Consider the following 27,029-nt stretch of genomic DNA (forward strand, 5'->3'; position numbering starts at 1 on the left):
CCTTTTCAAGGCTTTTGTTGTTTTTAAACAAAGCTGGAGCAGTGTTTATGGCTATTTTCTCTCCACTATTGAGGCAGCACCTTTCTGAGTATTCTGCCGGATATCCTATATATTATAAGGTCTTTCCACTCGGGTTTGTGGAAATCAGAATTCTTCCTTGCTGTGTTAGCTACTGGAATGGTTTTGCTTCTTCCAGTGGTTCTTTCCTTGGCATTGGCTAGTTTGCATGCACTGACTGGTACTATGCTGAAGACTTGAGAGTAACCTCTGCAAACCCCTGTTGTTATTTCTGCAGCTCTCTCCTTTCTGTGTAACTCTCTCCTTTGGTATTCTGTTCAGCTAGTTTTAGCTGCCTTGGCTTCCTTGTATTCTCAGCTTTGTTTCTTCAACCAGGGAGACCACTGGGCTCTATTTCAGTTTCTCCTACCTGCCTTGTAGCCTGGGAACTCTTCTCCAGGCAGTAAGCTGAGACAGTGCTGAGGCTTACCTTATGCTGCCTGTTGTTCAGTATCTGAAAAGTGTGGTTTAATTTATGTCATTTGATTTTATAGTTGTTTAAGACAAATCCAGTGTTCCTTTATCATGGCTGAAAAAGTTATGCATAATATTTAGTGACTGAAAAACTATTTATAAATATGTATACTTAAAGAACATTTAGGGCATGATTCCTATTTTCCTGTATTAAATGCATCATATTTTCTATTGGTATACTTACTATATGAGGAGCATTGAAGTACTAGTCATAAACTATTTTTTTTATTGAGGTGTTATTGATATACATTCTTATGAAGGTTTCACATGAAAAAATGATATGGTTACTACATTCACCCCTGGTATCGAGTCCCCCTCCATATCCCATTGCAGTCACTGCCTATTAGTGTAGTAAGATGCCACAGATTCACTATTTGCCTTCTCTGTGCTACACTGTCTTCCCCCTGGTCCCTCCCACACCGTGTGTGCCAATCATAATACCCCAGAATCCCCTTCTCCCTCCATCCCAACTGACCCTCCTCCACCCTGCCCTTTTGGTACCCACTACTGCCTTCTTGGAGTCTGTGAGTCTATTACTGTTTTGTTCCTTCAGTTTTGCTTCATTGTTGTACTCCACAAATGAGGGAAATCATTTAGTACTTGTCTTTCTCCACCTGACTTATTCACTGAGCGTAATATCCTCCAGCTCCATCCATGTTGTGACAAATTTCAGAGTTTGTTTCTTTAATATGGCTGAGTAGTATTCCATTGTGTATATGTACCACATCTTCTTTATCCATTCATCTACTGATGGACACTTAGATTGCTTCCATATCTTGGCTATTGTAAATCATGCTGCAATAAATACAGGGGGGGCATATGTCTTTTGGAATCTGAGAAGTTATATTCTTTGGGTAAATTCCCAGGAGTGGAATTTCCAGGTCAAATGGTATTTCTTAGTTTTTTGAGGAACCTCCATATTGCTTTCCACAACGGTTGAATTAGCTTACATTCCCACCATCAGTGTAGGAGGGGTCCCCTTTTTACACATCCTTCATCATAAACTATTGTATTATATATATATACATATATATATATATATATATGTATATATATATATATATATATATATGTATATATATATATATACTTTTTTATTTTGCTATCATCAGTATACAATTACATGAACAACATTATGGTTACTACACTCCCCTATTATCAAGTCGCCACCACATACCCCTTTACAATCACTGTCCATCAGCATAGTAAGATGCTATAGAAGCACTACTTGTCTTCTCTGTGTTATACTGCCTTCCCCATATCCCTCCGCCCCCACTATGTTATGTGTGCTAATCGTAATGCCCCTTTTCCTCCTTATCCTCCCTTCCCACCCATCCTCCCCAGTCCCTTTCTCTTTGGTAACTGTTAGTCCATTCTTGGGTTCTGTGAGTCTGCTGCTGTTTTGTTCCTTTAGATTTTGCTTTGTTTTTATACTCCACAGATGAGTGAAATCATCTGGTACTTGGCTTTCTCTGCCTGGCTTATTTCACTGAGCATAATACCCTCTAGCTCCATCCATGTTATTGCAAATTGTAGGATTTGTTTTCTTCTTATGGCTGAATAATATTCCATTGTGTATATGTACCACCTCTTCTTTATCCATTCATCTACTGATGGACACTTAGGTTGCTTCCATTCCTTGGCTATTGTAAATAGTGCTGTAATAAATATAGGGGTGTATATGTCTTTTTCAAACTGGGCTGCTGCATTCTTAGGGTAAATTCCTAGGAGTGGAATTCCTGGGTCAAATGGTATTTCTATTTTTAGTTTTTTGAGGAACCTCCATACTGCTTTCCACAATGTTTGAACTAATTTACATTCCCACCAGCACTGTAGGATGGTTCCCCTTTATCCACATCCTCGCCAACATTTGTTGTTGTTTGTCTTTTGGATGTTAGGCATCCTAACTGGTGTGAGGTGATATCTCATTGTGGTTTTAATTGCATTTCACTGATAATTAGCAATGTGGAGCATCTTTTCATGTGCCTGTTAGCAATGTGAATTTCTTCTTTGGGGAAATGTCTGTTCAGCTCCTCTGCCCATTTTTTAATTGGATTATTTGCTTTTTGTTTGTTGAAGTATGTGAGCTCTTAATATAATTTGGATGTCAACCCCTTATCAGATATGTCACTTATGAATATATTCTCCCATTCTATAGGATGGCTTCTTGTTCTATTGATGGTGTCCTTTGCTGTACAGAAGATATTTAGTTTGATATAGTCCCACTTGTTCATTTTTGCTTTTGTTTCTCTTGCCTGGGGAGATATGTTCATGAAGAAGTTGCTCATGTTTATGTCAAAGAGATTTTTGCCTAACTTTTTCCTAAGAGTTTTATTGTTTCAAAACTTCCATTCAGGTCTTTGATCCATTTTGAGTTTACTTTTGTGTATGGGGTTGAACAATAATCCAGTTTCATTCTCTTACATATAGCTGTTCAGTTTTGCCAGCACCAGCTGTTGAAGAGACTGTCATTTCCTTATTGTATATCCATGGCTCCTTTATTGCACACTAATTGACCATATATGCTTGGGTTTATATATGGGCTCTCTAGTCTGTTCCATTGGTCTATGGGTCCGTTCTTGTGCCAGTACCAAATAGTCTTGATCACTATGGCTTTGTAGTAGAGCTTGAAGTTGAGGAGTGAGATCCCCCCTACTTTATTCTTCCTTCTCAGGATTGCTTTGGGCTATTTAGGGTCTTTTTTGGTTCCATATGAATTTTAGACGTATTTGCTCTAGTTCTTTGAAGAATGCTGCTGGTATTTTCTTAGGGGTTGCATTGAATCTGTAGATTGCTTTAGGCTGGATGGCCATTTTGACAATATTAATTCTTCCTATCCATGAGCACAGGATGTGTTTCCATTTATTGGTATCTTCTTTAATTTCTCTCATGAGTGTCTTGTAGTTTTCAGAGTATAGGTCTTTCACTTCCTTGGTTAGGTTTATTCCTAGGTATTTTATTCTTTTTGATGCAATTGTGAGTGGAATCCTTTTCCTGATTTCTCTTTCTGCCAGTTCATCATTAGTATTTAGGAATGCAACAGATTTCTGTGTATTAATTTTGTATCCTGCAACTTTGCTGAATTCAGATATTATTTCTAGTAATTTTGGAAAGGATTCTTTAGGGTTTTTTATGTACAATATCATGTCATCTGCAAACAGGGACAGTTTGACTTCTTCCTTGCCAATCTGGATGACTTTTATTTCTTTGTGTTGTCTGATTGCCATGGTGAGGACCTCCAGTATTATGTTGAATAAAAGTGGGGAGAGTTGGCATCCATGTCTTGTTCCAGATCTTAAAGGAAAAGCTTTCAGCTTCTTGCTGTTAAATATGATGTTGGTTGTGGGTTTGTTATATATGGCCTCTATTCTGTTGATGTACTTGCCCTCTATACCCATTTTTTTTAGAGTTTTTATCATGAATGGATGTTGAATTTTGTTGAATGCTTTTTCAGCATCTATGGAGATGATCATGTGGATTTTTTTAATTTTTTTATATTGGTATCATATACCCCCAACATATATGGCCAACTAATATTCGATAAAGGGGCCATGGACATACAATGGGGAAATGACAGTCTCTTCAACATATGGTGCTGGCAAAACTGGACAGCTACATGTAAGAGAATGAAATTGGATCACTGTCTAACCCCATACACAAAAGTAAATTCGAAATGGATCAAAGACTTGAATATAAGTCATGAAACCATGAAACTCTTAGAAAAAAACATAGGCAAAAATCTCTTAGACATAAACATGAGTGACCTCTTCTTGAACATAGATCATGTGGATTTTGTCCATTTTGTTGATATGGTGGATGATGTTGATGGATTTTCAAATGTTGTACCATCCTTGCATCCCTTGGATGAATGCTACTTGATCATGATGGATTATTTTTTTTTATGTATTTTTGAATTTGGTTTGCTAATATTTTGTTGAGTATTTTTGCACCTATGTTCAGCAGGGATATTGGTCTGTAATTTTCTTTTTTTTGTGGTGTCTTTGCCTGGTTTTGGTATTAGAGTGATGTTGGCCTTGAGGAATGACTTTGGGAGTATTCCCTCGTCTTCTACTTTTTGGAAAATTTTAAGGGGATGGGTATTAGTTCTTCACTAAATGTTTGATAAAATTCAGCAGTGAAACCATCTGTTTCATGGGTTTTGTTCTTAGGTAGTTTTTTCATTACCAATTCAGTTTCCTTGCTGGTAATTTGTTTGTTCATATTTTCTGTTTCTTTCTGGGTCAGGCTTGGAAGGTTGTATATTTCTGGAAAGTTGTCCATTTCTTCTAGGTTATCCAGTTTGTTAGCATATAATTTTTCATAGTATTCTCTAATAATTCTTTGTATTTCTGTGGTGTCTGTAGTGATTTTTCCTTTCTCATTTCTGATTCTGTTTGTGTGTAGACTCTCTCTTTTTCTTTGTAAGTCTGGCTAGGGGTTTATCTATTTTGTTTATTTTCTTGAAGAATTAGCTCTTGCTTTCATTGATTCTTTCTATTGTTTTATTCTTTTCGATTTTATTTATTTCTGCTTTAGTCTTTATTATGTCCCTCCTTCTACTGACTTTCGGCCTCATTTGTTCTTCTTTTTCTTTTTTCATTAATTGTGAGTTTAGACTGTTCATTTGGGATTGTTCTTCTTTCCTGAGGTAGGCCTGTATTGCAATATATTTCCCTCTTAGCACGGACTTTGCTGCTTCCCACAGATTTTGCAGTGTTGAATTATTGTTGTCATTTCTTTCCATATATTGCTTGATCTCTGTTTTAATTTGGTCATTGATACATTGATTATTTGGTAGTATGTTGTTAAGCCTCCATGTGTTTGTGGGCTTTTTCATTTTCTTTGTGTAATTTATTTCTAGTTTCATACCTTTGTGATCTGAGAAGCTGGTTGGTGCAATTCCAATCTTTTTTAATTTACTGAGGTTCTTTCTGCAACCCAGTATATGATCTGTTCTTGAAAATGTTCCATGTGCACTTGAGAAGGATGTGTATTCTGTTGCTTTTGAATGGAGTGTTTTGTAGATGTCCTTTAGGTCCATCTGTTCTAATACATTTTTAAGTGCCTCTGTCTCTTTGCTTATTTTCTGTCTGGTTGATCTGTCCTTTGGAGTGAGTGTTGTGTTGAAGTCTCCTAAAATGAATGCAGTGCATTCTATTTCCTCCTTTAATTCTGTTAGTATTTGTTTCACATATGTAGGTGCTCCTGTGTTGGGTGCATAGATATTTGTAATGGCTTTATCCTCTTGTTGGACTGACCCTTTTATCATTATGTAATGTCCTTCTTTGTCTCTTGTGACTTTCTTTGTTTTGAAGTCTATTTTGTCTGATACAAGTACTGTAACTCCTGCTTTTTTCTCCCTATTAGTTGCATGAAATATCTTTTTCCATCTCTTGACTTTCAGTCTGTGTATGTCTTTGGGTTTGAAGTGAGTCTCTTGTAGGCAGCATGTAGATGGTTCTTTTTTTATCCATTCAGTGACTCTATGTCTTTTGATTGGTGCATTCAGACCATTTACATTTAGGGTGATTATCGATAGGTACGTACTTATTGCCATTGCAGGCTTTAGATTTTTGGTTACCAAAGGTTCAAGGGTAACTTCCTTACTATCTAACAGTCTAACTTAACTCACTTTGTATGCTATTACAAACACAAGCTAAAGGCTCTTTTTTTTTTCCTTTTTCTTCCTCCTTCATTCTTTGTATGTTATGAATCATATTCTGTACTGTTTGTCTATCCCTTAGGTGACATCTGCTTAGCCTTAGGCGTACTTCCATCTATAGGAGTCCCTCCAAAATGCACTGTAGATGTGGTTTGTGGGAGGTAAATTCTCTCAGCTTTTGCTTATCTGGAAATTGTTTAATTCCTCCTTCAAATTTAAATGATAATCTTGCTGGATAAAATATTCTTCTTTCAAGGCCCTTCTTCATTGCATTAAATACATCATACCACTCCCTTTTGGCCTGTAAGGTTTCTGCTGAGAAGTCTGATGATAGCCTGATGGGCTTTCCTTTGTATGTGATCTTATTTCTCTCTCTGGCTGCTTTTAATAGTCTTCCATATCCTTGATCTTTGTCATTTTAATTATTGTATGTCTTGGTGTTGTCTTCCTTGGGTCCCTTGTGTTGGGAGATCTGTGCACCTCCTTGCTTGAGAGACTATCTCCTTCCCCAGATTGGGGAAGTTTTCAGCAGTTACCTCCTCAATGACACTTTCTATCCCTTTTTCTTTTTCTTTTTCTTCTGGTACCCCTATAATGCAAATATTTTTCCATTTGGATTGGTCACACAATTCTCTCAATGTTCTTTTATTCTGAGATTCTTTTTTGTCTCTGTCCCTCAGCTTCTTTGTATTCTTCTTCTCTAATTTCTATTCCATTTACTGTCTCTTCTAGTACATCTAATCTGCTTTTAAATCCCTCCATTGTATGTTTCATTTCAGGTATGGAATTTCTTAATGATCTAATCTCCATCTTAAATTTGTTCCTGAGTTCTTAAATATTTCTCTGTACCTCCATAAGCATTTTTATGATTTTTATTTTGAAGTCTCAGGAAGATTGGTGAGTTCAGTTTCATTTGGCCCTTTTCCTGGGGTTTTGTGAGATTTTGATCTTATTCAAGTTCTTTTGAGGTTTTATATTTCTATGTGGTGCCCTCTAGTGCCCAGAAACTCCAGTCTCTGGAGCTGCTCAACCCCTGAAGTGAGGTTGGGGGTCGTAGGGGAGCAGAGGTATTGCCTGGCGGGAAGAAAGAACGCTTTCCTCATTCCCGGGTGCAGTGCCTGTCTTCAGCATCAGAGCCAGTGGGCCGAGCACACAGGTGTCAGCCTCTGTGCTCGGAGTCTCTGGCTGTTGTAGGTGGGGCCACCTGGCTCGCCTGATGCCAGCACAGTGACTACTGGTTTGCGAGCAGGTTTTGTCAGGCCAGGAGGGAGGCTTGGCAGGCTGCATGTCGCAGTGGGGGGCCTCAGAGCTGACCAGCCAGCTGGGGGATGGAGCACCTGAAGCTCCTCAAAGTTCCCAACCAGCTGGGCAGAGCGCACCCAGGCAACCTTGTCCTGCTCTCCCCTCCCCGTGCAGCAAGCTCGGTGCAATCCCCACCCCCCTTAGCAGCCCTCTCGCTGCTGGGAAGCCTCTCAGACCGCCTCCCTTCCCTTGTCCCAGAGTGGCCAGGTGGGGATCCCGTCCTCCACAAACGGCCGGATCTCAGTCTCTCAAGCCCTCCGCCTGTCCCAGCTCCCCATCCTCCAGGGCACCACACAGTGTAGGTTTCTGCTCCCAAAGCAGACCTCCAGGGCTGGGTGTTCAGCAGCCCCAGGCCTCCACCCCCTCCCCGCCCCGTTTCTCTTCCTCCCGCCAGTCCCGCTGGATCAAGGCTCTGGTGCGTCACCCTGTTTCGTGAGGTCTGCTCTGTTTGCAGGGTCTGTACAGTCTGGTTCAGCCTTCTTTCCTGTTGCTGTTATAGGGTTAGTTTTATTAATTAACTATATTTTCATACTATGTGTTGTTTTGGGAGGAGTTTTCTGTCTCACCTCTTAGGCCTCCATCTTGAATATTTATTGTATTATATTTTAAGAACTCATAAGAAAGTTGTCTTCTTAAAATGTTGTCAAGTATACCAGACTCATTAAATTGGATTCTGTCACTATTTTTCCATAGTCACTAAATAGTAGCAAGTTTCTTCTTTCAGTTACACAAATATTTGGCCTAAGCACTTTCATGTATGAAAAGATTTAAAATATTTCTTTTTCATTATTTTCCCAAATTTTAAGTGAAGGCTTATTGACACATCAGTACATTTATAATGAAAAGCTTGTATTTTTAGAGTTCTGATTTGATGACAAACTTATAAACAAATTTCTAAGCTTCTTTGTCTTTTGAAATGTCAAACTTGACAGGAAATGAACACAAAAGGGAGAAAAGTCTGTGGCTCTGAAAAAGCCAAAAAGGATATCTATTGTGTATTTGTGTGGTGGATCATTAACCTCTGGTGAACTTTGCCCAAAGGTCTTGGTATTTACCATTAGACATTGTTTTTTTAAAAAGTTACCTTTTACTGAGAGCTATATCTCAGGAAGGTGAGTTAACTGTAAGATAATGATTAAGCCATATTTAACACTTTTTAAAAATTTGGGTAAGAACAGTGAAGTAATATTCTATTTATTGTACTTACACAACAGCCATGCTACTATTATGAAAAATGTCTTAAATTAGGTTTTTTTAATCTGAGTTATTTAAACAATCATATATTTACTTTTTAGCCAGCAAGAGAAAATATTTCAATTTTAAAAATCTGATTCTTTCTGAAAAGACAGCTAAAGCTTTAACCTTTCTCACTCTGATGCAGTCTGTTCTTAATTTCTTGCTTTTAACTCATAGCTAACTAGTAGCTTCTCAAGTGATTTAGGAGATATGACTTCACCATTCAAAACTGAAATTATTTTGTTCTAAATGTAACTTTGTCTTCCTAATATCTATATTACTTTTCAAGTCATCCAGGCTTGAGGTTCCTTCTTTTTCTCTGTATTTAGGTACGGAGTCGTAATTAAAAGAAAAAACAAAACAAAAAACTTCACCATATCTCTTAGACTTATTTCATTATTAAATATATTTTAATTTACGGTTCACAGATCAGATTTTTACCGTCTTTCATTTAACCTACTAGGCTCCTGTTTGGTCTCCCAGCTTTGGTGCTACCCTCCATTTTGTACTTTAATGGCAAGTTAATCTTCCTACATGCATTTCTAACAAGCTCGCAGATGCTTCTGATGTTGCTCACCTGGGGGCCCTCTAGAGTAGCCACATTCTAGATGACTGACTCTAGATGACCTTACATTATAGGGCTTTAGAATGAAATGCTTTGTTCTTTACTCTAACTCTGCAAAGTGGAAGGTGTATGCATGACTCATTTTGCACTTGAAAGAGAAAAACAGTATCTGTGTCCCACTTAGGAGGTAATTAGTAATGGATGGAAGGGGAAACCTAATATTCCTTGACCAGTTGCAGTGTGCTGTGCACCAAAAGAATTTGTCTAATTTAATTCTCATAATTATCCTGTGAGGTTGTTAATACTATTTTCATTTAAAAAAGTGGAAACAGGCTCAGGAAAGTTAAGTAATTTGTCTAAAGTCATTCAGTTGGCACTTGAACCCAGACTAGGTTGTTTCCAAATTCCATGTTGGTCTAGTAAAGTGCTCTTCTCATTATGCCACATTATTTCTGTTAAATCATTCACACTGTTTTTACTGTCATTATAACATGTCAGGCATATGGGACAGTAGTATAAAAGGCAGCAATATCATAGTAAAGTAATTTTATTCCAAATAATATATATATATATATATTTGTTTGTTTGTTTATCTTGAAGAACAAGGTAGGTATCTTGCCTTAAGAGCTAGTTAGTAGTAATTAAGAAGAGGAGAAACCTCATAATACTGAGATTAACTTAAAATTTACAAGTTTTCTCCCTGCATGAAATGCTTTTGTGAGCCTGAGTTCTTGATCAGGATCTGTTTATGGTTTTAAACATAAAATCTTTTCTATGTCTAAACCTTTGCTCAAGTGCCTTCTAGTCTTGAACCCTGTGTTTGATCCCTCAGTTTATTCGTTTCTCTATACACTTGTCTCCTTCTTTAATCTTTGGAGCACTAACACACGTGAGAAATTGCTAGAGTTCACTTGGAGGAAAAGTATTCAAGACGTGTCCATTCATGTCTCCCTGTTCCCACCTAATTGTCTTTGCTGTTCATTTTCCTTGTTCCCCAGTTGGCACAAGGGACTAATCAGAGTTGTAAAAAAACAAAATCCAACAACTCAGAAATGTCTCTTAGGTAGCTCATACTAACTTTAGGAAGCAGTGCTTATAAAAAGCTTGTCACTGGATTACTTCTTTGGAATCCTTCCTGATCGTCATACAGACCTGCAACAAAATGGCCCTCAGCATATGATGTTTCAGTGTAGAAATCACAATAGGTAATTTTTTATTACTATGCACTGTTAAAAGTGCTGAAATGTAATTTGTTTACTTTGCACAACCCTGTGAAATAGATAACTGTCATTATCACCATTTCACAGATGAAGGAACACGGAGGCACAGAGAAATTGAATACATTTCCCTTGTCTACAAACTAAGTGGATAGCAGAGCCAGAATTTTAACTCAGGCTGTCTGGTTACAGATACCATGCTCTTAACCTCAGTGCTGCCTCACAGTATGTATTTGTTCACTGTTGGGTATATGCACTGTTGTGATTAGTTTCTTTACTCACATTTTATCTGTGTTTGTATCTTTCTTTTTGTGAGTGTCACTATCTTATAGTAGAAGAAGCCTGGACTTTGTAGTCACCAGATTTCATTTAATCTTCATAGAAGGTAAACATTCCTATCCCTATTTTACAGCTAGAGAAAGGTGAAGTTCAGAGATGTCATGTAACTTGCTTTGGTGTGACTCTGAGCAAATCATGTCTCTGTATCTAAGGTGTCTTTGTCTCCAAAACAGGGATAATCATCTTTCAGAGTTGTTGTAAGGAATACATGAACATTCATGAGAATGATGCGTTTTAGAGACTTCACAATTGTTTCCTTCACTTCACTCCGCCTACTATACATTGATTTCTTAAAAACAGAGAACTGAGAACACAGTAACACAGTATAGATCTGTTTATCCTGGCTTATATAAGCATATAGAACTTTTCTCCTGAGGCCCCTAACTCCCCTGGTGCCTTCTCAAAATAGAAAAAGTTCAGGGAAAAAAAGTGTACCTTAGCTCTAGCATTGTTAAATGTAGACAGTATTTGTTGTTATGTTACAGTTGAAATTTGTTGTAGTGCTTTAGTTATGAATCATGTCAGTAATTACCCTGAAGGCAGTGGCAGTTCATTATTCAAGTACAAACAAGAAGGGAGATAGCAGTTATAGAAGAATAGCTTGGAAATACCTCTGTACTTCACCTGTGGGAATGGAAGCACTTGTACTCTGGTTCAAAGATCATCTACAGGATTGTGATGTTACAAAATTACTTGAATATAGTCTTAGAATTTTCAATGTCTAAACCTGTAGTCATATCCTAATTATAATAGTGAGCATATGGAATCTGGATATATAAGAAACAGAAAATGCAAGTATCTCTGTTCTAGTTAATGTAATTTCTGAATTCCTCCAAAATAAGATGCTGTTGTTAATAGAGAGTTCAGTAAAATTTTAGATTCACTCTAGGGCAATGTTCTTAAATTACCTAAGTTCAGTTACCTGATAATAATGATAACAATAATAATAAAAAACAACTTTTTGACATTTATCTTTTCCAAATATTTATGGCATGTTTTAAAAACTCTGAACTGTCACAACCTAGTCTGTTTCAAAATTGTGTGTTAGAGGCTCTTGCATGAGTGGTTTTATATATTTACTTACTGGTTCTTAATATTTTCTACTATTGTCAGAAATAGCCAAATATCTAAAGTATTTATGGTGTTTTCCTCTAAGTGCTAGATTTAGAACATGATAAGGAAATGTAGTACAGGAAACAGCTGGATTTGTTTCTTATTTTAAAAAACTTTATTATTCTTGTTAAGTTTGAGTGTTTCTTGCCTTCATTAAAATATAACAGATAATTTCTCTTTAAGATTTTTATTATACTTTTACAGAATTCTTCAAAGAGTAACATAAATCTGTTGTACTATCTTTTGTTTAAGCTCACTTCCTTTCTGGAGTTTAATATCTAGTCATTTTTATCCTTATTAATAAATTTAAATATTTATATTTTTATTAATATCTGGTTATTACACTTACCCTTTCCATGTATTAAGGTAATTCATTTGTCTAAAATTTTTTCATTTACATCTTAAGTAACGCAAGTTTTTATAACTTGAGTTTTGTCATTGTGATTTTTTTCTTTTAAACATTAAAACAAGAAAAGTGAGTGAAATGACGCACCTTTTACCAACATGAGTCATACAAAAGTGGACATAGGAATCCCTGATGCAGTACTGAACGCTTGAAAATATAAACTTGTTCTCAAAAATAAAAACTTTTACATTATCTTTCTAATAGGTATTTTGGACACCTTTAATACTATGTACTTCTAGATCAGGATTTTACTCATATTTAAACAAGATCTTCTGAAAATAACTTTTCCCCAGTTTAGTTTCAAATGAAGAATAAATGGCTGGGGAAGATGGAGATGGGTAAAGATTGTCATGATAAAGCAAAATTGATATCCCTGACCTTTGTAATAATTTCTCTAGAAGCAATTCTGTAATCTCTTATAGGCAAATTGTTTATACACTTCCTTTTTAATTTTTTAGTACATGTCCATATGTTTTTCCTTTCTCTTAAATAGCTAAGATTATATTGAATTATGTGTTTCAGTCAAAAGAAGTCTTAGGAGACCTCAGCACAAAGTATAGCAATTTCTGCCCAGCAGTTTTAAAACCACTTATTTTGGCCATCAGCAAAAATTTCATGTGACATATAAGCCAAAAGGCTTAATTATTTTAGTGCTGTGTTTTAAGTAATATTTGTTTTTCTTTAAATAAACTGCTACTTCTGTTCATCAAGTACTATACATAAAATATTTTTCCCCTGAAAAATCTAAATTTTAGTCCAATGTAAATATTTTACACTCATGTAATTAAATAAAAGTACATTATTTTAAAAGAATTTTATTAAAGTGATTCATGGACTTTTATACCCTATTAAAATATGAGCTAACAATTAATGACTGATTAAATATTTGAAAATTTATCATTTTTAAAGAAAATTAAAATGAAATATATGTTGTTCATAATATAAGGATTTACTGTTTTGGTGAAAAAGCTTTTTGCATGTTATTTTTTAGCAGCAGTAATAGGATTTAAGTAGTATAACTTTTTCTGGTGTAACAGAGAGTATGCATTTGGTTTTAAAATTAAGAATATTTCTGGTTCAAAATAGCAAACTGACCACACAAGTTTACCTCCTTTCTCTCCCTCCAAAAAATCTACAGAAGGACAGAGAAGAAAAGAAAAAAACCTATGGGGGTGAAATCGAGCAGTACTGGGACTATAAAGTAGAAAAACTATGGAGGGAAGTTGAGAGTTTGACTCAATTTTGAGGATAAAAAGCAAATGAAGAGTATACTGATGGATACAACAAAATAGAGAAAACCACAGCTCTGAGCATACGTAGGAAAGGGCTCTGGAGAAAATGGGAGTCTTATTCTCCAAGCTCAAAGTAGCAGGTACAGATTAGGGCTGTAATTGGGAGAGCTTTCTAAAAGTGCTGTCTGCCAGTGGCTCTTAAACTTCATCATGCATCAAAATCACCTGAAGGGCTTGTTAAAACACAGAATACAGATTGCTGGCCCCAACCCCAAGGTTTTTAGGGTGGGACCCAAGAACTTGTATTACTGATGTTTGTATAGCTTGTATAGCTGATAACTGCTAGTCTTGACTGCTACATTTTGAGAACTACTGTCTATGAAACACCTGGACCAGTCCCCCACCTCAAGCCATGCTAGCCTATAAGAATCAGGAAAACACACTTCCTTCTGAACTAATGAATTAGAAAAAAATGTCCCTCAGGACACACTGTTCCCTGGCTTGGTATGCAGAGTTTATGCTGAAGCCCCATGCTTTTGTACAGTGCACAGACTGTACAAATACATGCTTAGCTCCACCTAGCTTTTGTGTACACACACACACACACACACACACACACACACACACACACACACACAGGACTATAGCTTCCTGCTGGTGTCTATAATACAAGCAGAGTAGAACTGAGATTAATTTAGACTTCTACAATAAACCTGAAGAAAAGAAAAAATAGAGAAGGTTATCCTGCCCTCTAAGAGGAAAGTATACGAAACTACTGTACTGGCAAGGTTATAGTGCCCTTATTTTGGTAATGTTGGGTACCTCAGTTTAATAACTATCCATCCCCAAAAGGAAGAACATGGAAAATGGAGGACAAAAATAATAATTAAGAAAAATTTCCAAAGCTAATGAAAGCCAGGAGGCTTCAGATAGAAAGAGTCCATAATAACAAACAGAATGAATTAATATGGATACATACTGGTGAAAACACACAATTCAAAAGGTAATAAGAACATTATGAAAACTTCCAGAAAGAAAAATTAAGTTACTTATAGTAGAATAAGATCCAGGTCAGCATTGCAGTTCTTATCAGGAATACTGGATGTTTGATAGCCTAGAATTCTACATGTCAAACATGAGGGTACAATAAAACAACTTTCAGACAGAAAGAGCTCAGAAAGTTCATCCTTTGACTGACTTTTTGAAATAAAATGACTAGGGAATATGCTTTAGCAAAATGAAAAAGAAATCCAAGAAAGGAGAAATTATGGGATCTAAGAAAGTGAAAATGTCACAAGAGTGCATAGAGAAAAAAGTGGGAAAAATCCTAGGATGCAGCAAGCCTAGAAAATAATTGTTCCAAAAGAGAAATCAGACAGTGTTATAAAGAATGTCTTCAAGAACAAAATAGATTATTTTAACAGCTGTGTAACTTCCTCTAAATAGTTGGAGATTCAACACATACAGTTTAAGCTTGGTAAATCAAGTAATGAGAAGGGTGATTACTGCAAGAGTTGAATTCTTATAGCAGAATAATATTGACAGAGAAAAATTTGCCTTTTCTCCTTGGGCTTTTGAAGAATTAAATGGAACTATAGGTTTGGTGAAATAAAAGGCAATCTTTGGCTTCTTTACATGTCTGTGTGTAGGACATTTATTAGAACTACATTGATAAATACCCAGAGTAGGTACTATATAAGTAAATAGATGCTGGTTATTAAAAGTTAATCTTTAGTCTGGCAGGCAAATAATATCTAATTTGTTCCACCCGGAATGAAGGAATCTTGTTTGGGAGACAGAAAAGAAACAAAAGAAAAGCAAGTAGATTAGGGTCATATTTTAGAGAACTTTGAACTTTGAACCTGGACTTTTCCCTTCAGACAGTGGAGAATCTGACAACTTTTAAAACTGGACATTAAGTGGTATAAAGTGGTGATTTAATAGGTGAATCTGGTTGATCTGTCTGGATGGGTTGAAGGACAGAGAGTAGGAAGCAAGCTGAGCGAGGGAGTAATTGCAGAAGTCCCAGTATAACCTGGTAACTGTGGTGACAATGGTAATTAAAAGAAGGGAATGGATGAGTGTCATAACTGACTGGAATGCGAAACAGGGTAGGAGGAATGGCATGTACCTTATCTAGTACAAAACCCTTAGTTAAGATGAAGAGGTCAACAGAGAGGTTAAATGGTTAAGCTCATAACTAGATTATGGCAGAGACTATTACTAAGACCTATCATGTGCCAGCCGCTGCCACTATAGATATATTTCTAGGATTTTTCCCTTTCTCATCCTGTTGGCTTCAGTTTTTTGACCTTGTAGGATAGGAAGTGGGACATACAGCCCACAGGCCAACCACTTGATTTTGTAAATAAAGTCTTACTATAATACAGCCACACTCGTTCATTTATGTATTGACTGTGGCTGCTTTCACACTCTAATGCAGAATTATAAAGTTGCAACAGAAGTGTATAGTCTCCAGGCCTGAAATATTTACTATCTGACCCATGAAGAAAAGGTTTTCTGATTCCTGATACACAACACTAACATGCTTTCTGAAGTCTTAACACTGAAAGTGTCATAACCTTGGATATCCCTTTCTATGCCACCCCGTTCCTTGTTTTTCAGTTTATCTGTCTTGTGTTTCTTTTTGTAAAAATAAGCAGATATATGTATGCTTTCTTATTTTGCCTTTTTCTTACACAAAGGGTGGCATATTATGTGTGCTGTTTATATTTTACTTTCTTCATTTAACAATATTTTCTGGAAATCATTTCATAGAACTCTTATACATTCTTTATTGCAGCTGTAGAGGACTACATTGTGTATATGTGCTATGCTTTATTCAGCCAGTCTTCTATACTTGACCATCTAGGTAATTTCCAATATTTTGCAACTTAAAGTAGTGCAGTACCTTGTGCATGTGTATTTTTATATTACTGAAAATGTGTCTTCAGGGTAAATAACTGCAAGTGAGAATGCCGGGTCAAAGTCCAAATGTGTGTGTGTGTGTGTGTGTGTGTGTGTGTGTGTGTGTGTGTGTGTGTGTGTGTGTGTGTGTGTGTGTGTGTGTGTGTGTGTGTGTGTGTGTGTGTGTGTGTGTGTGTGTGTATGTGTGTGTGTGTGTGTGTGTGTGATTTCCAAATTCCCATCCATTTTAGGAAAAGTAAGATTGTACCATTTTAGGAAAAATAAGGGTTGTACCATTTTGTATTCCCACCAGAAGTTTATGAATGTATCAGTTTTTCCACTAGGTCTGCTTGCTTTATTTTGCCAAGTGACAATATTAAAATATTCTTCTTATCATTATTGTCACCATTTCAAATAAAGAAAGGCTGTTCTAAAAAGGGAGAAAGAAAATAATCAAAATAAAGGAAAAAAACAGCTCTTAAAATTTAAAAATGAATAAATATAGCTCTTGTGGTGATTGTTTTCCTCATTTTGCTGAAGACATACGCATCTCTACCCCATACAGGGATCTTTTGGAAATGTAAATCTGATCAATCTTTCTTTCTACGTGAAATCCTTTAGGGCTTTCCACATCTACTTAGATCATCACATGGCCTATAAGTACTTGTTAGATCTTCGCCTTGCATGTCCAGCCACTTTGACTTTGTTTTAATCTTTTCATTACACCAGGTTCTCTCCCACAGGGCCTTGGCATGTATTATTTCCCTTTACACCACTAAAGAAATACACAAGTCAAAAAAATCAAATTCTTAACTCTGGTTCTACCTTAATTTGTCACGTGACCTTATGCAAGCTTCTTAGCCTTTTAGTCCTTCTGTTTCCTCAGTGTAAGATGAAGTAGTTTCATCAGATGACCTCCAGGCTCTTTCAGTTCTAAACTGTGAATGTACCAGAAGTTATTTCAATAGCAATGTTATGGAACTTAGCACATTTTCCCTGTGATAATTAACTATAACTTGACTGTATGTATATATAACACATACTTGTTTTTCATTCTTAATATTTATTAACCTTTAATTATTTTCAGAAATTACGTGATCTATAATTTAACCTGTATGAGTAAAGAAGTTTTTGAGTTTGAAAATAATTATGATTATTAGATTCATGAATTATCTACTTCTGGGGTCCTGTCTCTTGGATTCTGTTTTTGCCACTGATGTCAGCACTTTCATTACGTGATCTAAGAGATAATTTTGTACTCTTTTATGGAATATTAGAGTAAATTTTTTTGAGAGAGAAGTAGAGGGGAAAGCCTTGGTAAAGTTTGCCTATAGTTCTTTTCTTTCTTTTTCTATTGCTCCATATAATATTCTTTGTACTTATAAAATTGATTGTCAGAATTGGTAGTAGCACACATCGGGTAAGAAAGTTGAAGGAAGAAGTAAAATAGAAATCTGAAAATTAGTGATTTTAGGACAATGTATATTCTGATCTTTGGAAAAAGTTGCTAATTAAATAATATTGTTGTAAATCCTCTATGTTCTGTGTCCTTAAGTTTTTCCATTAGTTCTTTTAATTTGGAATTTATTTCCTAAAAGTCGTATTATAAATGGGTAATTTGGTTTCCAGGCTAGCACAAAAGAGCTTTTTAAAAACAGTTTATCTTAGGGTCTCCTTAAGATTCATGCACTAGTAGGCACTGTTTGTGAAACTGTCTATATAAAAATCTATTCTCAACTAAGAGCTCCACATCACATCTCCCTTATTTGTGACATTTGGGGTTCCATTGGTATGCTGGCACTAAACGTTTGGGTTTGGGGAGGTAGTAAAGATTCTGCTAATCAATAGTAACTTTAATATATTGACAAAAGACCAGGTACCTATTTAATCAGGAGTCCAAACTGGTAAGACCAAAAAGCAATTGCTTCAGACTCCTGCTAGCTATATAGCAGTCATAAATTAAGTGTTTCTCAGTTTCCCAGGAAATGCTGATGTTCCATTTCCTATTTATATTCCTCAACTGGCTAACTAATAATTTCATTAAATACCAGTGTCTGTAATTAAGATTGGGGAGATGGGTAAAATAGGTGAAGGAGATAAAGAAGTATAAACTTCCAACTGTAAGTAATTCATGGGATGAAAATATAATATAGGGAATATAGTAATATTATAATAAAAAGATTTATCTCTCAAATTTACTTTCAGTATTTTGATGTAGAATCTAAAGTCAAAATTCCTTGATAAAGTAGTGTCTTCATTTTCATTAAATTTTTTTGTGGATGTGTTATTTACAGTACATATGTTTCATACATACATATGTTTCATACTAGTTACAACTACTTACTTGGTTGGTGTTTTCTCAGGAAAGACCATTTCTAAGTTCAGAACCAGTCATTAGGATGCTGGAAAGCTGTTTTCCCATACCTCAAAAATGTTTTCATCTTTTTCTTTGAAGAGTTTTAATGTGGAAAAAAAATTAGCTAAATCATCTACTCTTTGATAAAACTGTTAAAATAATGGGCACAAATTTTTGGGAGGGAGAACTTGGTACGGTGACATTAAGATTAACAGAAAGTAAAAACCTCTGAGTTCTATTAATATATGTTTTCTGGGGGAAAACGGGCAAGAGAAGACCCTCAGAATATATAATTTGCCTTAAAGTGCAAGGCTAACAAAGGAAAATAACTTCAGTACTCTTTCTGTCCACATTACTCTTTCTGTCCACGTAGTTAAGGTTTACACAAGATTTGAAGTTCTGGATAGGGAAACTAATATTTGTTATCTGTTGTGTTACTTTGTAAAGAATCTTGTAACTTTATCTTCCTGGTGACAAAAAGGCAACAAAATTCCCACATGAGTGCAATAATGAAAATACTGATGACTATTTTGTTTGTATTTTTAAGTACTATACATCCTTTAAGATCTTGCTAAGGAAAATTCTGGGAAATTTCAGTTACAAACTCCATGCCCCTCCTCCACATCATTAAATTGTTAGTTGCTTTACAACTCAAAAATAATGCCAAGTGCTAAATGTATTTTCTGAGATATACCACCAAATAATGCTACTTGAGGGTAAGGGGAAGAAAAATTGTTTATAACATATATACTTCTCTTGGGTTATAAAGGAAATTTGCTTAATTTCTTCACTAGTTGTTTTTTAATGATTTATTTTGCTGTAGGATTGAAGGAAACCAGAGTTCCCTAAAGAAAACCTCACTCTTTTCTTTTTGAAAATAGGTTTACTTATCTAGCAAATGACTATGATTTGTTTGAAATTATTGCAGCCCAAACCCAAAGAACAGCAGAAATCAAATTTAAATCTTGAGTATTTATCCAAAGTTGTATTCAGGACTTGAAAGATAATGGTAAAAATCAGATAGCTTGAATGCTGAATTTATGTCCTTTTTCTCCAATAAAAAGCATTCTTTTTAAGTTAATGGAGACCTGCTTGAATTAAAAAAAAAAAGTATGTTGGCAAATGAAAAAGTTTTAGTGTAGTTGGTACTTCATATCTAAATTATAGCAGAAAGTGATACCTTTTTTATGTTTATTAAAATAAAAATGTAATTGTACTTAGTTATTTGGCCCTGTAGTTTTGCTGCTTTTTATGTAAAGAACTATATGTCCTTACTTCATAAATTGTTTTGACATACAATAATATTTTGCCTACTTGAAATAATAATTCAGCTATTCAATATTTGCCTTTAAATGGTCAAAAGAGGGAGAGGAAGTAATATGCAGATAGCTAAATTATTAGATTCTAAGTGCCAGCTACTGTATTTCACTATCTCACTGTCTATGGTGTCTCTCTCACTAAAATGTTTACAATGTTACTTATCATGACATAAATGTACTTTAAAATTATACCTCTACAAATACTTAATTTTGAAATGTGCTTAGCTAAACATTTTGTTAAGTTTTCACCCTCTCAATTTTTGTGGCATATATCATTTTGAAATTGGGTATTGTGATATCCAGAAAACAGATTAAAATAGTGATTTTTAAAGCATACTATAGTATAGAATTAGATAGCATATGCTTTTTAAGAATTGCCTAAAGACAAAATACTATATATTGTCTACTCTAGATGCTCAGAGACTAAATTTATAGCTGTATTTTCAAAAAATACTCCAAAAACACATACTGATTATTTCAAATTACTCTCCTTTCTCATTTATGTTATGGTTTAAGAAACATGATCAGTAGTTTCAGTTCAAATTGAAATAGAAATTAGATATATGTGGAATAAAAATATTAAATATTAAGTGAAACTCGGTATTTGTAGACCATTTAGTATAAAATTACCAAGAAACTCAAACACAGTATACATTGTTATCACATGATGTAAACAGTCCCTTTTAGATTTTGAATAACTTTTAGGGAATTTTTTTTTATTGAAGAGGAAGGTACAAATCAAAATGTCTCCGAAAAATAAAAAGGAATGTACACACGAATAGAATACATCTTAATTCTTAACACTTTTTTTGTGCTAATAACTTGAAAATGTCCACATTATTTATTTTCTTTTGGAGGTGGAGAAACAGTTGTCCAAGAAAACATGTTTCACAGTTGAAAGAACTTGAAGGTTCTGTCCAGTGAAGTCCCAGTGGTTTTATTTCAGGCAGCTTATATTGTAGATTCATTGTCAAATATCTTACTTTTTAAGGTCTGTAGGTTATGTTGAATAAAGTTCTCAGTGCCTTGATCAGAAAATCTGGAGTCACTTCTCCTAGCAGACCAGTTTTTCATTTTTATTGAATTCTGAATTGTGTCTGACGTGAAGTAGTAAACTATAGGGTCAAAGCAACAGTTTGAAACAGCAATGCAGAGAGTGATTGGGTACATTGTCCTTACTGCCGTTGCTGCTGAGCAATTAACAAATGTCTGTGTTCTCATAAGAGAATATAAAATAAGGTTGATATTGTAAGGCACAAAACAGAAACAGAATATAACCAAATGTACAAAAATCATTCTTAAAACTTTAGTTTTGTTTACTTTGCTTCTACTTAATGTGACAGGTTTATTTAGAGTTCTTAGCACCATGCTAGAACAAGTTACATTTAAAATTAGAGGAATAAAAAATCCCACTATCTCAATGAAAATTACAATCCTTGAGAGATATGTTTTCCATGTGGCTTCTGGAAATTTTTCAAAGCAGGCTTCTGAGGTATTGTTACCCTGAGAGTGGGTAGACTGAAAAAAAACTGCTGGTGCACTTCCTCCGATCACAGTTAACCACACAGCAATGCAAACAATTTTTGCATTTCGTTTGGTTCTTAGAGTCTTGGATTTAAATGGGTAGACGATTGCCAGAAATCGATCTACACTAATACAGGTTAAGAACAGAATGCTTCCGTACATGTTGGTATAAAACAGCATAACAGAAATTTTACAAAGTAAATCTCCAAATGGCCAATTCTGTGTTGCAAAGTAAAAAATCCTGAAGGGTAAAGTAAAAACGAAAAGCAAGTCTGACATTGCCAAGTTAATCATGTAAGTTGTAGTTTCGTTTCGCACTTTGAGGGTGCAAATAAAAATGTATATGGCAACACAGTTGGCTATTAACCCAAGCACAAACACCATACTAAACATGCACCCGTACAAAGTGTACTTAAAGGAGTCATCATAAATGCAGCTGTTATTGCTTACCATTATAAAGGCACGTCCAGTTTACAGTGTTGAAGTCCTTTAGTCAGCTGCAGTCCGCTTTGGTATTCAGACTGTGACCAGTTTATAACCTCCAAAGTATATGCAAATTCCTTGGGTCTTTGGGTGATTTTATAAATATTTCCTTTTTCTCTGAAATCTCAAAAAGAAACATGAAATTTGCTGTATAGTTTCCACTTGGTTCTTCAACCGGAAAATAGCCTTATTTTCTAGTCTTCACACAATCCAGGGCTTCGTTAACAGATGAGCAACTTTTAAAAAATGTAGTCAGTGAAGCCACCCCATTGGATTATAAACTTAAAGAAAACTTGTGTTCTGCGAGTTTCTTTACTCTTCTTGTAAACTTGTATTTCAGTAGTCAAGGTGAATATTTCAAAATTAAAGTTTCTTTATGCTCCAGAATGTTTAAGCTGAAGTCACTAACTTTATTTTGCTTTTCAAGACAGAGTTTCAGACTCAAACATTCCCAGTTTGGTCTCATTTACTTCTTTCTCCTTTTAAATGAAGTTTTCCTGTCTGGTATTCCTGCAGTGAATTCCAGATGGTGGTGAGCAGAAGAGTCTTTTAAAAGTTCCAAAATAAATTCCTAAGCGTGTTAGTTCTTGCTCTATTTGAGTTCTTTTTCTCCGTTGCCAACTGTATTGTGAGATGGGCTTTCTCTGAAGTGACAAAGAAAGGCCTGCTAGATTTGTAATATGACATCACAGGAAGAAGAGGCAGGGCTTGGACAAAGAAAGGTTTCGGCCCAGTTTGTTTGCAGTTCCTTTAATCTGATAATGTGTCTGCTGGGAATATACCTAGGAAGCTTGCAAATGGTCACTGAGTGTTTTGCTGAGCTGGCTGCCCATTAACTCTTTTTATGCGGAAATGCCTTCTGGGATGTTCATCTTTCCTTTCTTTTCTTAATGGTAAGAGTTTTCTTTCCTTTCCTTTCTTAATGGTAGCTGTAATTGAGAGAGAGAGAAATTAGCATGTCTCCTATTTGATTTTTGTGTTTAGGATATTACTTTTTTTAAAATATATATGAATTGGAATTGTTAGTGATATTTTAATGTAGCATTAAAAAATGTTTAATGACTGAAAAAGAGAAATTTATAAAAAAGGATTTAACTGAGAGACCAAGAGTAGTTTTGCCACTTTTTGCTTCTGTTTTCCATAATAGCTCCTCAAGATTTAATTTAATTTATTTAGTATGATTGTGAATGACTTCAATCTTGGATCTCATTAACTTTTAATAATTTTCTAAATTCCTTTCTCTTTCTATAAAATTGAACTAATATTTTAGAGCACTTTCAATATTTAAATTACCACTATTTCTCTTGAAATACCTGGAAATCTCTGAAATATTTTGAAAGGCTTTCTGTATGGAAAGATCAGAAGGAATCTAGACTGTTAGCTCCTAATGCATATTCCTTGTGAATAAAGTAAAGTTGCATATGTACACAACAAAATGTAAATATATAATTTTTTAATTTTAAATAGCTAAGTGTGAAAGTTTTGTGTAAAGAGCATAGATAAGAGAATCAGAGAAGCTTGATATGTAATCACTTGACCTTTCTAAGATTCTGATTTATTGGCTGTAAAATGAGGGAGTTGGATTGCTCAAAGGGCCCTTCCTTGTTTCTACATTGATTCTGATTTTTTGTCTACTTTGAATGTTTAAGCTGCTAGATTTTTTTTTTCACTCTTAGGTATAACAAATCAAGGAGTCAACTTTTCATTCTTTATGTTTAAGGATTTCTAATGAAAATAGGTGGTATAATAAATATGTACAAGAAATATTCTTTGTGTAAGCCTTGTCTCATAATACAGGAAGAATTCTGTTAATATTTTCTTTCACTGTAAAGATTTAACATTAAAAAAGCCTTTCCTTTATATTTCTACATAGCATTTCTTCTTTAAAAGATCTTTCCTTTCCAAAGCACAAATAAGATGCCATGTTCTCTTATTATAAAATTGATCAAAGATGAACTGATCAAAACTTTAAAGATTTCTCTTATTAACAGTCTCAGTGGTTATAATTGGAGATGTACCTAAAACATGGAGGGTATGAAATATGTGGAAAAATTGAATGAGAGATTATGTGAAACCTAAACTGAAATAAATTTGTTCAAAAGAAAGTGGCAAAAAAAATTTTTAATGTAAGAAAATATTCAAAACTTATTTTATTCATTTTAAATGGAGCAAATGTTTGCCATGATGAGATATCAAGGTTATTTTCCATCTCAAATTTACACCTAGGAAAACCTAAAGGTTTCTCATTTTGGATGCTTGTGAAAACAAATTTTCTCTTTAGATTTAGAAATGAACAAAACTTTTTCAATTTGAGAAATGAATATTTTTAATTTATGTTGATAGATTATATTTATTTTATTTAAAAAGATCTTTTGGCCTAAAAGGAAAATTCATTACATTCTGGACAAATTTGATATTACAATAAGTATATTGATTATCATTTGAAAGTGATTTGCCTTTCTGCCATTATTGTAAACACCTAACACTTTTTGTTAGATTTTACTGGAGTCATCTACCCAAGTTCAAAGGATTGAGTCAGTTTCTAAGGTCGGGTGAAAATAGAAGAAGAAAGATATAAAGGGTGTTGAATGGTGATTTATAACAAAGTAAAAGTGGATAGAAATAATGGTTGAAGCAAGTTCAAGCAAAGAGGGTAAAGGAAATTAAGAGGAGTAGGAATGTTGTGGTGTAAGACATAAAACTGGAGTAAACATTTATCACTGCCCAAACTGGAGTTGCCCCTTCTTCCTTTATTCCTATCCCTGCTGCCCCCCAACCAAGACCTCCAACCCCCCCCCCCCACCTGCTCCTGCATTTCTGCCTTTTAAAATCCTATCACATTTTTCTTTGGAGACCTCTCAATCTCATCAATTCCTTTTCTGCACTTCCATAGTCCTTAGTGTGCCCTCTTTTAATCATGAGATTAATAGAATCATGCAACTCAATTAAGATTGGAAAACAAAGAAATACTTGCTACATAAGATATGACAGAATGGAGATGAGAGTCAACCAAGTCAGTTAAAGGACTCTAAATGAGATGCTGTCTAAAGAAGGCTAGGCTTTAAAGCAATGAAAAGTTTCAGATTATAAGACTAGAAGGCTAGAACTATGCCTGGTAATAATGTCTTAATATATTACCATTAGTATAGTCATGTTCTCTTTCTCAACCAAAACCACAGAAAATGATTTGAATAACTATATTCCCAATTCTTACAAGGATTCTACATAATTAGTTCTACTCTAAATTCCTAAAAGTTAATTCATTATATGCAACATACGTTGTGGGGCATAGAACTTTAATCACAAAATCCAGTTAAGGAAGGCTAAATGGTTTATAGTTTTCAAAATATTTCACCTAATTTGGAAGCAGCAAGATGTAGTGAAAAAAGTCAGTCTAGGTATTAAGTGACCTAGATTTTAATCCCAGCTGTGGTACTAAAAACTAATGTGACATTGAGCAAGTAACTTAACTTCTCTGTTAGATATTCGGAGGAGTAATGAACTGTATCTCTTGAATCGTTTTCAGACCTTATGTTTCTAATTTAATCTTCACACTAATTTTGAATGATAAAAAGAGCAAAGATTATTGTCTCCATTTTACAGATCAAGAACTAAAATTCAGAGAAGTTATGATTTGTCTAAGATTCAGAGTGATTAAGTGATAGAGAATAATGAAGTCAGACTAGAAACCAGATCCTAACTACTAAGTACCCAGCCTAATTCCTTGTACATGTTTGTCAAAGAGTACAATTCAGTGAGTGCACAGAGAACTGGAACTAAAATCTTAGTTTCCTGATGGACAGTCAAGTTTTCCCACTGTAACAGGTAGCTCCCAATCTTTTTTTTTCGTTGTTGATATAGAATAGGAACCTCGGTTCATAGCTTAGTGACTGTTAATTAAAGAACTGTTTTTATATGTGTAAGCTATATAGACTTTTTTTCTGAAATGCTAAATTCTAAAATTATTACATAAATTTAGCTTAATTTCTTAGAGTTCTCTGTTCTTCTGTAGATTAAAATCATAGTGCAACCATGCTTCATTTTTAGCTTCATCTTTATTAAGCAAATGGTTGGAATTGGAAAAAGTGCTATCTATACCAAGTATTAAACAGAAGAAGGAAATATTTCTGCTTCTTTCAAATAATTAAAAGAAGGGTTTTCTGTGAATAGTAAATTTAACATTTTTCCAGCAGTGTTTATTATCACAAATCCAGGTACTCTGCAGTTTATTTCAATAATCATTTGTTGACTTTCTTTTACCCATTACTAAGGGGTGGAGATATAGAAGGATTGCTTTGTCAGGATGCTCCGGAAGGCTAAATGCTTGTGGCTAGAAAGCTACTCTTTGATACACCTGAGTTCTTTTGTTCCCAACAATGAAATTGTATGCATATTAAAATTAAGTGTGTTTGTTCCCAATACATACTTGCTGGTTATATGTGTTAATATAATGTTTTGAAATGCAAGGGCAAAAAAGTTGTTTTTAGGAAAACCAACTTCGGTGCTTTAGAGTGCCTCTGAAGCAAGTTGCTGACAATATATTATTGAGTTAGGTGTGTATATACTTCTGTAAAAAATGTCATAAGAAAATGAGAGGATTGATTCTCTGGTTTTCTGGTTTTCAGACTGCCTTGCAGGTGTCTTTATGTCCTCACTCTACTACACATAGTGAAAATCACAGACACACATTCTTGGTATGGTTTATAGAAAAAAACAAGTTAGAATTCTACTCAAAGAAGAGCCTTGAAAGAGATTTTTAATGAATATACATTATATGTTTTCAATTCAACTGAAATGCTTTAGAATATATATATATATATATATACACATAAAATTT

The 27,029-nt window shown here is 34.7% G+C and overlaps 2 protein-coding genes across 7 annotated transcripts in view; one reads left to right on the plus strand and one right to left on the minus strand.

Moving 5' to 3' along the window:
* The window catches only part of RB1 (RB transcriptional corepressor 1), a 187,326-nt gene that overhangs the window by 94,939 nt on the left and 65,358 nt on the right, over positions 1-27,029 (plus strand). Inside the window, exon 1 of one of the 6 annotated variants that reach the window (XM_073212652.1) lies at positions 22,940-23,085. The exons of the other annotated variants lie outside the window; for them this stretch is intronic. Within the exon in view, the coding sequence (XP_073068753.1) occupies positions 23,083-23,085 (3 nt within the window). The 5' untranslated portion in view covers positions 22,940-23,082. Of the gene's footprint in view, positions 1-22,939; positions 23,086-27,029 lie in introns of those variants that run through there. 6 annotated transcript variants of the gene reach the window in all.
* LPAR6 (lysophosphatidic acid receptor 6) lies at positions 20,838-22,834 on the minus strand. Its single transcript, XM_017641972.3, has one exon. It carries the CDS (start codon positions 22,160-22,162, stop codon positions 21,137-21,139), a length of 1,026 nt encoding a protein of 341 aa, XP_017497461.1. The 5' UTR covers positions 22,163-22,834; the 3' UTR covers positions 20,838-21,136.

The sequence above is a fragment of the Manis javanica genome, chromosome 9 (assembly GCF_040802235.1).
Source record: "Manis javanica isolate MJ-LG chromosome 9, MJ_LKY, whole genome shotgun sequence".
Taxonomy (NCBI): domain Eukaryota; kingdom Metazoa; phylum Chordata; class Mammalia; order Pholidota; family Manidae; genus Manis; species Manis javanica.